At 42.8% G+C, this 13,425-nt stretch overlaps 2 protein-coding genes across 3 annotated transcripts in view; both read left to right on the top strand.

Annotated features, from left to right (window-relative positions):
• specc1 (sperm antigen with calponin homology and coiled-coil domains 1) overlaps positions 1 to 1,439 on the top strand; it is a 73,398-nt gene extending 71,959 nt beyond the window's left edge. For both annotated transcript variants that reach the window (XM_006799538.3, XM_087847154.1), the window contains one exon: positions 40 to 1,439. In XM_006799538.3, coding sequence (XP_006799601.2) covers positions 40 to 129 — 90 coding nt within the window. In that variant the 3' untranslated portion in view covers positions 130 to 1,439. The remainder of the gene's footprint in view (positions 1 to 39) is intronic.
• A 1,296-nt stretch (positions 1,440 to 2,735) lies between these two features.
• Positions 2,736 to 12,746, top strand: adora2b (adenosine A2b receptor). Its single transcript, XM_006799540.3, has 3 exons — positions 2,736 to 2,866; positions 3,023 to 3,500; positions 11,563 to 12,746. The coding sequence occupies exons 2-3, from the start codon at positions 3,178 to 3,180 to the stop codon at positions 12,284 to 12,286; spliced, it is 1,047 nt and encodes a 348-aa protein (XP_006799603.1). The 5' UTR covers positions 2,736 to 2,866; positions 3,023 to 3,177; the 3' UTR covers positions 12,287 to 12,746.
• The last annotated feature ends 679 nt before the right edge of the window (positions 12,747 to 13,425 follow it).

Here is a 13,425-nt window from a genome sequence, read left to right as displayed (position 1 = left end):
AAACTGCTGTTCATTCACACCTATCTCTGTCCCAAACAGGACATTAAGGAGTTGATGAAGACCGACAGGCCAGACTGGCAGAGCGTCATGCAGTACGTCTCCCAGATCTACAAGTACTTTGAGACCTGATGGGTATGGAGGAGGAGCTGGAGCCTGATGAAGGGTTTTTCTGTCCCGTCTTGTGAGCCCTACAACCTCTTTTGAGACCGGGCTGATGATGCCACGTTACCCCTGCTCCTGCTCGACACTGGAGACGTGACCGAGAAATTCTGTTATTTAAAGCTTCCGAATCCACAGTCGCTGCTCACGTGTTCAGACAGAGACTGGAGTCACTTTTCAGAGCCTTTCAGCATCAAATAAGCATTTGATCCGCAGACACACTGATTATGCTGAAAGACACTATTGAAGCTATGTAGCAGTTGACAACACAGTTTACAGAGACTTGACAAGTGATCCAATTTCTTTTCTTCCCTCTGTACAAAAATCAATGCGTCGTTAATGCTTGTTCATTTTTCAGATGCTGGCTGCCTCTCATCATTAGGTACAAGGTGTTTTTTGTTTTTTAGTAATACTGGCTGCCAGGAGACAACTGCCCAGTTTTAGAGAACTACAAAGTCTGCACTAAGTGGCTGTAGGGGTGGTGGCAGATCATGGCCTGTTATGTTTGGCTATTTTTTTTTTTGCATTTGGTTTTGCTTTTTTCCATGCCCTGGCTTCTTTTCTTTTTATTCTCTAGTGTAAGCTTCGTGTTAAAAGCTTTTGTTAGGGTTAGGAAAAATTGTAGTTTGGGTTCAGATGTTCTCCTTCAAAAACGTAACATTGAAAAATGATGAGTATGGGGTAGTAGCTGTGTCTTTTTGACGCTATAACCGGGTGCATCGAGCCCTGTTGCCAAAGGGACACCTTGCATAACTGTAACAAAGGTTTTGACGTTTGACAGAACGGGCCTATCCAACAGCCCTGCAACGTGAGAGCTCGTCACTAACTCAGCAAAAAAGTAGATGATTTTTCCTTTCCTTTCTTACACTTATGCTACCTGCTAATTATCAGCGTTGTTTGTGTGCCAACTGACCGTTAAAAAAAAAGTGCCAAATTTTCACAGCCAATGCTCTGCTCATACGAGGACCATCTATGCATGATTTAAGTGTGACCTTTCTGCCTGGGTGCACAGCGTGACGTCTCCTTTCTGTCAACATACTGTTACTAGCGAACCCGTCTAAAACCAGCTTTTGGTAAAGTGGCTGAAACGTCGCTCACGCCTTATTCCAAGTGTTTTTAAAGAGTTGGGCTTTTCTTTGAGCCAAGCTTTGTGGCGCATAAAGCATTTTCAACTTATAAGTTTCAGTTTTTCCTTACAGAATGGACAAACAATAGCTGTAATGAAGTAATACTTAAAGAGTTCCTGAATAGTTTTCTAAAAAAAAAAAAAAAAAGTTTTATGAATACAGATTGATCGCTATTTGCTTTGTGGACAGTATTAAGCACTGCCTGACTTGAACCATCATGCTGTGTCCTCCTTTGCTCTCTTAATGCTTTCCATTAAAATCCTCTGAACTATGGTTACTGCAGCTGTTTGCAACAGGTCTGTATCTGTATTCTGCATGCTGAAGTACAAAAGAGAGAAAAGGCTTTTCTTCTAAGAGCTGAGGACTCAACACTTTCTCTCTGGTACACAGGCAAGCCTCTGTTTGCAGATGCCCTAATGTTTTAACAGGTCAAATTGTTATTTATTTGGCAGACATACATACTGCAGAGCGAGAACGTGGACAGATACAGTATGCAGCAGTTTTCTATTCTTACATGTCTGATGATATTGCTTAATAAAGGAATTTCAAGATTTTTTTAAATCATTGTCAAGTTCTTTTTTTCTTTTTTTTCAGTAAAGCCTCCGTTTTAGTGAACCAGCCTTCACCCTGTGTTTTAAATGCGCTCCCGTGACTGCTGTGTTGCTATAAAGGTTTTAACTGCTTCCCCACTGCGCACATTAAAGTTTTGTGCCAGAGCCCACTTACATCAGGGTAAGTGGGAACTATCGGGACGCATTCCCTGCTTTCGACAACACGCATTTTCTACGTTAAAATATTTCTGTGGGAGTCGTTTCCCATGAAGTATGGGGCTATTTAAATTTAACTGTCTGAATGCCGTAACTGATCGTTGTAACCCAGCTGTACATCCTTCCTCTAAGTAATATTTGCCCACAGCTGTCCCTGTGTGCATCCAAAAGGTAATCTTGACCTTGAGAGGATTACGCATGGATCAATAACAGACTCGACTCTGAAAGAGGGAAAACTTTACTTTGTCTGCACATATAGAAATCTCTCTCCTCTGCATATAAACTATGACTTCATCGCACGGGTTGAGGTAAAGAAAATGAGCAACTCTAGTTCTGAGTTTGATTTCTGTGCCGTCCCCGAACGCACTGATTGGAAACAGATGCGCGCGCGTGCCATGCACGTAGGCAACCAAAAGCTATTCTTCCGTTAAACGTAATGCACGTGCAGCCCGTCACTGAATGCGATTTAATTGGCGCGTAATTACGCACGACGGATGCTCCCGTTTGATCCCACTTTCATAACTGTTACTGCACGCGAGTATGCGTGCGTGCGAGCAGCGTGTGCGTTTGAGGCGTGGCTTTCAGTGACACAGAGCACCCCCCCCCCCCCCCCCCCCCCCACACACACACACACACACACCTCCTCCCTTCCTCTTTTTCTTGCGTTTCTCACTCCTCTTGAAAACTACCATTGGGTCGGAAGTTGGGTGACACTGCGTCTGCGATACGAATCTACAGATGCCGCTTAAACGCTCTGCAGATCGCCCGATGTTGGTGTTATAACATCCAGAGACGATGAAAAGGTTAATTAAGGTGGGTAAAAATGTTAATTGTGTTGACTTTTTTAAAATGATTGCAACAGGCAGGAGGTTTAATGCAGTATTAAACAGCTATTATAAGTTTGTCAACTTTGCGGTGAGGATAAGTTCCTGATGTGTGGAGAAAAAAGTAATCCTTTCTTTTCTACAGATGGCTGATTTTGGAGTTCGCACGTGTGGAATATTTTTGGATTACATCAGAAAGACTTGTTTTCTCCCCTGGGACTAGAATCGGTGTTGTGGGTGACCGTCTCCTCTGCCAACAGCCTGCAGCTTTCAGTCCTTTTTCCCCCACACTTTGCTGAGATGATTACGTTCTTTTACATCGTGATTGAAGTAGTGATCGCTGTTCTTTCCGTTTTCGGCAACGTACTGGTGTGCTGGGCTGTTGCGATCAACACCACTCTGAAGAACGCCACCAACTATTTTCTGGTATCTCTGGCTGTGGCTGATATTCTCGTCGGTTGCCTCGCCATCCCCTTTGCCATAACCATCAGCATCGGCATACCCCTGGACTTTTATGGATGTCTCTTCCTTGCCTGTTTTGTCCTGGTGCTCACTCAGAGCTCCATCTTTAGTCTTCTGGCTATTGCAATTGATAGATATCTAGCCGTTAAAATCCCTCTGAGGTGAGTGTTCATTTTGTCTGTCAGATTAATCAAGAAAGAAAGAAAGTTAGTTTTTACAGCTGGGATCCCTGCCTGAACAAATCAGTGTGAAGACACCTAAACATCAGACCAGAATAATGATTCATTAAGGCTTTATTTACTTTTAAGTTCTTCAGGCAGTATTTCCTAACAGGAATGGTACATGTGTTTAATGCGCCCTGGAAGTTTGATATTTTATTCACATAATTGCTTTCATTCTCCCATATCTTCATAAAAGAGCTGAAAGTAAGTGCCCTCAACTATGCCATGTAGAAAAAGAGAAGCAAAGATCAGTATCAGCTCCGTGACCTTGTGATTCAGTTTCTTGCTGAGCTCATTGCCCCGTGTAAGAATAGCTTGGTTAAAGCCTAAGTCTGGGATGATAATCAGATGGCTTTAACAAACACTTTGAACTGACCCTTTTCACCCTCGGTTACATAATCTTAAGGTTGTCGAGTCAATGCCACCTTTCTGCATGCGCTTGGTTTCAAATCTGCATCATCTGAGTGTTTGGTCCTGTTCCTTTAGCTGATCCCCAGCTGATGTTTGATGCTCGGGGAGCAGGCTGCGTGCGTTTCCATCTGAAACCCCGCAGCTCGTGAAAAATGCAAAGATCAGTCATGCAAATGTATGATGTGACACATCAGGCGAAGCTGTGAGATCAATACATGCCAGAGTGTGTCACTTCTCCTAAACCTCATGGCAAGGCTGCTAAGCTCCACAGCGCAGACCTGAAAGTGCCTGCAGTCCACCTGAGGAAACGCAGAGATGAGCTGCCAGCAGGGACAAGAGCGCTGCTGCCTGACATTTCTCTGAATAGGAAAAAAAAAAAGAAAAAAACCCCCCCAAAAAACAAGCTTTATTATCAGATGGGGATTGTCTCTGTGCTGTGGTGGTGTTCTTGGCGTTTCACCTTGTTAGTGAGTTAGACAACAAGCAGTGTAGTGACTGTTGTGAGAAGTGGATGTTGTTTGGGGGGGGGGGGGGGGGGGGGGGGGGGGCGTTTTTGCTGCAAGGCTGTGTGACTGAGATGTGCTGTCATTTCCATTATACTCAGATGCTGGCAAGAAAGGACAGTTTGACACTAGTCTGGGATGAAAGTTGTCAGCCACTAACCTTGTGAAACCCCCCTTCTGTGCTTCTATTTTCACCCTACAGATGGAAAATGACATTTATCATGTTTTACATCCTCATAGAGAAATAGGACTTTGACTGCCTTTGAACTTCCAGCAGCTCCATACGTTCCCTGTGAACAGTGCTCTCCATGACTTTGAGCTTGAACTGAAATGTACATACTGTACTTTTCATAATAAGATCAGTGTGCGTTTGCCAAGCTCACATTGTCCATACACTTGTGTGTGTGTGTGTGAGTTTGGTCAGTCTGACAGCCCCTGAGGACGAAATTCTAACTCAGATAAAAGTGTTTTTGCAGATGTTTTTTTGGAAGTGAAAGGCCAGCAGCAGATGTTTTAAGCCCCACGAGATAACAGAGCTGCACACCCACTCAACGCCCGCCTCAAGCCCCTGCCTTCCCTGTTTGTCATTATAAGAAAAAGACCCTCTGGCTATTTTGTCCCTCTGTCCTGTAGGTTTGAAATTAAAACAAACAAACAAAAACTAAACAAAACTTTATGCACATCATTGAGCTCAAACTATGATCCTCACCCACGGCGGCAGGACAGCCCCCACTGTGGTCTGTAAATGCAAGCCTCCTCTCGCCTCGGGCTGCTGATTTTAAACAGATCATGCTTCATAAAGTTAATGGAGCGTTCCTTGTCTTGGTTCCAGCACATGTGTATGTTTACTGGGTGTGGTAAAGTGTTGGTGTTGTTGTAAATCCAGCTTTAGTTATGTTACAAATGATGAAAAATGCATGGCTGCATTAGGGGCTGAAGAACCAGGAAAGGCTCTTTTGATGGCTGGAGTTCAAACAGCTGATCCATATTTATGGATTGTACTCATGGAGAATGATGGGAAAACAGGGTGTAGATGGAAAAAATGCTTAAAGATGCAGACATTCAAAGAGGGATGGATCGCTCTCTGAATTTAATGAAGGATGAGTTATGCACACCAAATGCAAGTGAGTCAGTGAGTCCCGAAATGGATCAACTGTAGAGTCTGGAGAAACCGTCAACACTGGTTGAATTGCAGAAAGATTCTCAGACTATGGTTTGAAGAAGAGTGTGTCTCAGTCTGATTTAAGACTAATGTGGCATCTGTGGCTCATCTCAAACTATCAAGATCAGATGTTTATCTCGCCACAAGAGCGACAGCACTTACGCACAAGGACAGATTAGTGCAACATGAACAACATTTGGTAAATACACATATTAGAGTTGGGTGAGAAGCTGGATACCATGCTGGTGTCTGTGTGCTGCAACTGCAGCTGGGAGAAAGTGAAAGCGAACTGGCTCAGTCCCGAAGCAACAAAACCTGCCCGCCGGCACCTCTGAAGCAAACTAATTAACCTGCTAGATCTCATTTGTTTAATCTGTGTGAAACAGGGAAATACGACACGTGGCTCAAGCTGTACACTTAACTCACGGATATGAGTGTTGTCAGCTTATTCTCTAAGGGAATACCGTTAATTACCAAAATGTTCCCCTGCTCTTTTAGCAATGTTTCAATCTTTTTTTGGTGACTCACCAAATAGTATCTGCACTTTACCGTTTCATGGGTGTGAAATAAAGGCACCCCAACATAAAAGGTCATGTTTCAAAAAATAGACATAGAGGGAAGTATCACTTTAGTTGTGAGTCAGCAAGGTGCAGGAAATACAGTGCTGAGTCAATCTTCCCAATGAAGCTTTACAGAGAGGTTACATCTGCGGGATAACGACTGAGCGATTATGTCTTTATTGGAGTGAAAACTCTTTACAGATTCAAATCTGTTTACCTTAATCTGCTAATTATGCAATGGAGATGCTCTGTACACACCATTTGTCATGCAAATGCCGCACAGCCCTGTTTGCATGTATGGTGACAATCTGACTGAAGTTTAAAAATCTCCTGTTTTCTGCTGTGAACAGCCCACCTGTTAGATTGTTTTTGAAGCTGGGCTACAGACACAGCCATACATTTAGCTGGGTATTGTTAGTTTAGACTGTGTGTGTGTAGGTTTGTGTAGTCTGGTATAGGTCAGTGGCCCCAGGGCGGAAGCACATTGACAGGGATGAGAGGAGAGATGTATGGAAAATGGGCCGGGAAGTGTGTGTGTGTGTGTGTGTGGGCGGGGGGGAGCAGAACACAGATAGATGCCACCGTGCTGTCGTCATGCCAAAGCTAATCCATTCAGTCAGTCGCTGCTTCCACACAGAGAAAGAGAGAGTGGGAAGTGATGTCCAGGAGATGAACCCTCTGGGAAATGGACCCTGTCCTGCCTGCTGTACTTTGCGATTAACACTCGGAGAGAGCAGAGGATGGAGAGGAACATGGGAGAGTGGCGATGGAAGTGAGAGTAGGAGTATAGGTCATTGTGCGCTCTGAAGCTTCCTCTCCTCCCTCTTTGGCCAGAATGCTGTATTATTCATGGAACTCGGGGCACCCGCTCATCACTCTGCAGGGAGTCCAGGACGCAGACAGTGCTGCCGCACCATTGATGAATAACTGATTGTTCAGCCTGGAGCCCGAGCGTTAGTGAGGCTGCTGTGGATTCAGATAGAAAAACAAATCTGATGTTCTTTATAACTACATAGTTTGCTACGAAATAAATAGGGCAACTGTCAATTAACTTTCTAGCACCAAACTTTTTAGCAGTGGTGAAGAAAAGGCCACACCATTGTCTGCCCAGCTACATGTGCAGGAGAGAGTTCTGAGGCTTGTGGGAATATCAGCTGACCATTAGCCAACCAGTAGTTGTAGATGACTAAGAAGTATTACAACACAGGACTTCTTTTTGCTCCAAACACCCACTGTTAGGTAGACGGAACTAATGATTAAGAAAGTGTGCTGTTACATTAACATGACTTTAATTTTACTAGCAAACTCCCTAAGACAAGCCGCATGTATTGCAAGCTGAGCATACTTCCTCATCATGTCTATCTTTACAGCCTGTGGTCGGATGGCACCGCTGTTATTTTTACAGTTTTACAGTGGTTCGGAAGTCTTGAGTCACCCTTTATTTCTTTACATTTTGGAGGGGAAATGGTTACAGGGATTTACCAAAACGTGCAAACCTACACGTTGACAGAATAAATGTCAAAAACAGAGTTTGTACAATTCCAACAAGCCTGAAAGTCAATATTTTATATGATCAGCTTTATCCTTTAACACAGCCTGAACTCTCTTAGTTGGCTCCACCCTGTCAAGATGACTTCACACTGCTTCAATAACATTGAGGTCCGGGCTCTGGGGAGTCCAATCCATAACTGATGGTACTTGTCTGTGTGTTTTTCCACTGCCCACAACTGAGAGAGCTTCACTTTTTAGCCGATAACTCTTTGGGAATCACCTTGTCGGTGCAAAAATACTATTTTGTGCAAGCCAAATACTTGAAAAAGAAATTGGAACAAATGATTTTTGCGACAGGTTGTTAGTGACAAAGTGCCTGAAGGCACAATTTATAATTGCCTCCTTACTAAGTGCCTTTAGTAAGGAGTAAATGCCTTTTTATTCTTCTAAAAGGTCAATGTTGAGCATCTTAACAAACAAAAACAACTAAATAAACATTCCTCAGGACTCGACTGAAAATGAGTGAAAAAGCTGCCAATGTCCAAAGGAAAACTTCACTGTTGCTCAAAACCACTTGAAAAAAGTTTGCTTGGAACCAAAATATAAATAATTGAGGGCACAGTACTCTGAATCCCATAAAGAGACCAGGGTGATCATGGAAGACACATAATTAAGTCCACAATTTGTAAAGGCTTGCTTTACATAGCCAGTGGTCCATGCAAACAGTGGTGAGAAACAAAAAACACATAAAGCATGCTAGTAACCGTTTTTGCCACCACGTACCAGAATATCAGCCTCAGTGCTCTTTGGAAACAGTTGTCCAGTTCTCTGGACGTTTACTGGAGGGATGAATGCAGTTCCTCCAAAAGATAAGCCCTCCTTTGGTGCTCGGATGGTGATGGTGAAGGAGAGCGCTGTCTCATGTGTAGTCCTAAATGTCCTACAGGCATTTAATCCCCATAAAATGTAATGACTGTGAAGACCCCAGTGTATGAGTCACATCAGACCATGCAGTGACCCCCCCATGCCCTATGGATACAACAGACCACTCCCATCAGGGTAGAAATGTTGCATCACAGGGTAAAGGTGATTACTCAGAATAACTTCATATTGATTTGCAGTGACCCTAACCCTCTGAAGGGACTAGCAGACCTAAACCACACCCCACAGTAAAGCGAAGACAAAAGATCCCCTCACCATCCAGACAGGGATGCATCGTTTCGATCTAAAATATCACTCCTCTGTAGATTTTGCTTCTCTCCTGCCCATTTTGGCCTTGAAGAGATCTCTTTTTAAAGCACTGGACTATTGTTGAGCTGCAGTTAAGTACTAAGACTTTGGCACTGTAACTGTCTGTTGATGATGACCTCCTGAACTGGCAAATGTGAAAGCTCATATTTGCTTCAGATGACCTGTGAGAACAATGTGAGTGATGTGGCCAGACACTAGGTGAACGTGTCCCCCCTGAAACAACACGACCGTTTCCTCAATTTGTCTCCCTCGCTGGCTATTTGTGGCCCTTTGTTAGTGCGTGTTAGCATCTGCACGGACCTTCCTTTCACTCTTGGCTGCTTACAGTGTGTCTGGTTGGTTCAGGCATCCAGGATGTGAGAGCCTAATGGGATGCGAGGACAGTGAAAAGCAGAGCAGAAAAGGTGGCAGTCAGGTCAGGAGGCCGCAAACATCACTGTGTTCAGGAAATGGGACAGCAAAAAAAGGGAGAATGAAGAAAACTGGGAACTTTGCAGGGGATTAACACCTGAACCATGTTCAGTAGTTTATTTGGAGTGTATAAGCTGTAAGTGAAATTGCAGCTAGGGTGTAGTTGCCATTTGTCAGGCATCTTGTGTGCACACTACTCAGACAGAACCCTCAATTACACCAGTGAGAGAACTCCTGAAGCAGACTACTTCCTGTTGTGCCTCACATGTGAGAAAGGACAACTTTAAGCAACTTCCCGGACCAATTTTCCCCGCACTCTCCACAGACAGTCCATGTGCGGCAACAGCAAGGTTAACAGATCATTTCTCACATACACAATTTGATTTATCAATAATATATATCAGTAATGGCTTACTAATATAAAGATTAATGTTTATTTTTAAAAAGGGCTTATTAGTCATTGACTAATGATTAGCTCATTATTAGCTAATAGCTTAAGAATGACCTTTAACTTCTCATTATCATACAGAGCGTTGCAGAAAAAAAGTCACATTTTAAGTTATGATATATTGTGGTCATGTACTGCGCAGCGGGCGAGGTCACATGGATTTTCTGTGACACCCCCACCTCGGGCAGGCGTCTGTGTTTGTGTGTGAGTGGAAGGGGGGTTGTCAGTATGTGTGTGAGTCATTACCACACACTCGCTTGAATCACTTTGAGGAAACAGCAAATTGTGCTTCAAGCGCATCTCACATGATGGGGATAAAAACGGGCCGACGGGAGTGACTCAACCGCGCGTTTGTGATGCACGGCCTCACACACATGCAGTTATTCATTTCATATCCACAAGCCACGAAGACGGTTGTATGAGAAACACACATTATCTTGTTGTCAGCTCAAGACTGATTTAAATAATAATAAAATCAGCACCATTGCTGGTGCAGCCTGTGAAACAGCAACCGAGCGCAAACACGTGAACAGGCTTACGTTTAGTTTCGGTTTTGTACTCGTGGAATTAATTTAAGCACAGCTGTGTGTGAGAAACACTCAGAGATAGCAGCAGACTCAATGCTTTCACTCTGAAGCCGACAATGTGCTCCTGATCAACGCGCACCGCCGCAGTTACGCTGCGCTTCTGTACAACACCGAGAGGATATGGAAAGGCTCTGACTGTTTATCTTTTTTTGTCTTGTTTACAGTGGTGTCATTTTAGAGTAGAATCTGAGCTGTGGTTTCCACTAGTCACACACCATCACTGCAAATTCAAACAAGACGACAGGATGTACTGGGATTAGAAAGGTCCTCATCAGGATGTACAAAATCAATAAAAAACAAACAAACATGCATTTATGTATCTTTGAATCACTTTCACTGCTGTATATAAAGTAACGCAAGTGGTCTCAAATTAAATTGTAATGCATCTGTTGTAATAATAATCTACTACTACAGAATAAATACCAAGTTGGAGACATTCTACTGCATTGATGAGTTCTTGTAGGGAATTGATTTTGAATCGGTTTTAACAACCACTAATCATCACTAAACCAAAAATCTGTGTACACACACACACACACACACACACACACACATATATAAATACATTTTGGAGCTTTATACAAAACCAACGCTGAAAACCAGTAAAGCTTAAGTTGGTTTTCTTTTACATTTTTGCTTGTATGCATATTTAAACCTTTTATTTTGTTGGTGTGGTTGTACATTGCGGATTTCCACTGCAAGTAAGACAAAAGTTTACTATTCCCTACCAGTTTTTCCCTTTTGTTGTGTCCCAATTTTTCTTGGGGAATGCATAATTTTAAGTCTTCTTAAATAAACAAGACCAACAATAAACAGCTAGGTTGTTAATATTGTTAAGAACACTATATATGAGGTGTGTGTTTGTGCAGGTAATCCCTGTGACTGAAAAGCTCTTACTTCAGATTGCTCTAAGCACTTGACTTCTATGTCAGTAAGACTGTATATTGCGAATACGGTCGCCTTAAATAACCAGCTCTGGTGGTGAGCATCTACCAAACCTCAGCTGGCAAGTGATGGGATCCAGCTGTGGATGAACTGTGGGGTTGTAATAAGATAAATACAGATTGTTTTTAACTGTGAATCCCACAAAGCTGCAGTAAAAGAATAATAATGTCCCTTTAAGTGTGATATTTGTGCAAAACCTCCTCAGTCAGTAACCTCTGCTGTGTTTTGTCCAGGTACAAGGAGCTGATGACGGGTAAAACTGCCAGAGAGATCATTGCTATTTTATGGATTCTCTCCTTTATTATTGGCCTCATCCCATTCTTTGGATGGAACTTGAAGTCTAAGAAATGTGGTAACAACAGCTCTGACACAAACAGCACTATGAACGCTAGCATCACAGCAGCGCCAAGTGCCACGGGGGACTTGCCACGGAGCTGCAAGCTCACGTGCTTGTTTGAGAGCGTGGTAGACATGCATTACATGGTGTACTTTAATTTCTTTGTCTGCGTGCTGCTGCCACTGCTCATCATGCTCGGCATCTACCTGAAGATATTCAACGTGGCCAGGAAGCAACTGAGGCAGATCGAGCTGAAGTGCGTGGGCAACGGCGACAGCCAAAATCACGGGTTGCTGCAGAAGGAAATCCGAGCTGCCAAATCCCTCTCCATCATCGTGGGACTGTTTGCCATTTGCTGGCTGCCTGTCCACATCCTCAACTGTGTCACGCTGTTTTACCAGAAGCTACAGCTGGAGGTCATCATGTACGTGGCCATCATTCTGTCTCACGCCAACTCTGCAGTAAACCCCATCATCTATGCTTACCGAATCAGGGACTTCAGGGTCACATTCCGCAAGATCCTGAACCCCTTTACATGCAAAAAGGAGAAGTCCCTCAGCTCCAATGGCAGCAAACGCAACAAAGACCAAATCAACATGACTATCGACCCTCTGCTATAGGGAACCGTACAGGAGTATTATCTGTGTCAATTGTTGTTTTAGTCTTGATTTTCCCAGAGTTTTCTAATGTTTACAGAACAATGGTATGATATGTAAAGATGTCAAACGCGCCTTGAATGTGGACATTTATTTATGAACAGTGCAAAGTATCAGGGGCCAAGCAATGATATGTTTCATAGCAAGTCTTACAAATCTTTTCTATTGTGAAGGATACATATATATATACATATATATACACACACACATACACACAGGGGTGCACATAAGTGGTCCGCAGGTGCGCATTCGCTGTCAAAATAGAAGACGCGCACCAGATAAGAAGTTGCAATGCGCGTTTGCGTCCATATAAAAGGCACTGTTTTTGTGGGATTTTCACAGCATATTCTGCACATCTCTGTGCATTCATCATTTGTTTGAAGCCAGCTCACCTCCTGCAACCACTTTTCCAAGAATACGCGCTTCTTTTTTGGTTCGGACTCCTTCTGACATTTCTTTGGAGGTGGAGGAACACCAAAGTAATTTCTTAAAGAAGCTTGCTTCTTCAACATCTTTAAGAGTTCTAAACAAATGTCTGTCCTCCTCCAGAAAATCGAATGTACGCAAACATACATTGCAACTTCTTATCTGGTGCGCATCTTTTATTTTGACAGCGAATGCGCACCTGCGGACCACTTATGTGCACCCCTATATATATATATATATATATGAAGATGTTAAAGCTAACTGGATTTGTTGGACTGTGAATAGGATCCAAACTAAGAAAAATTACTGTTTATCATCTTGAATCCAACATTATGTTACAACTGCAAACACTCCTCTTTACTGCCATTATATTTTATATTGTCAACATTCAGTGCCACTGTTTATTAACTTATTTATTACAAAAATATATATCTTTGAGAATGTAAAGATAAAAAAACAAAAACAAACTTGTGTGACAACATCTGTACTTGTGGACCTAAAAGGTACAGTATGTCCGTGGTTACTTTTGGCTTGTAAACCTTTAAAAGTTGAACTCACACTCTTACTTATCACACCTTAGTATGCAGACAGATTGTTTTTATAGTTTTTATTTAATTATAGGAGGAGCTAAAAAAAAGTAACTTTCATATCAATTCAAAATTAGAGTCAGATAACAA

Source organism: Neolamprologus brichardi, chromosome 10 (genome assembly GCF_056152115.1).
Source record: "Neolamprologus brichardi isolate AB-2024 chromosome 10, ASM5615211v1, whole genome shotgun sequence".
Taxonomy (NCBI): domain Eukaryota; kingdom Metazoa; phylum Chordata; class Actinopteri; order Cichliformes; family Cichlidae; genus Neolamprologus; species Neolamprologus brichardi.
This window is presented reverse-complemented; position numbering and strand designations above follow the sequence as displayed.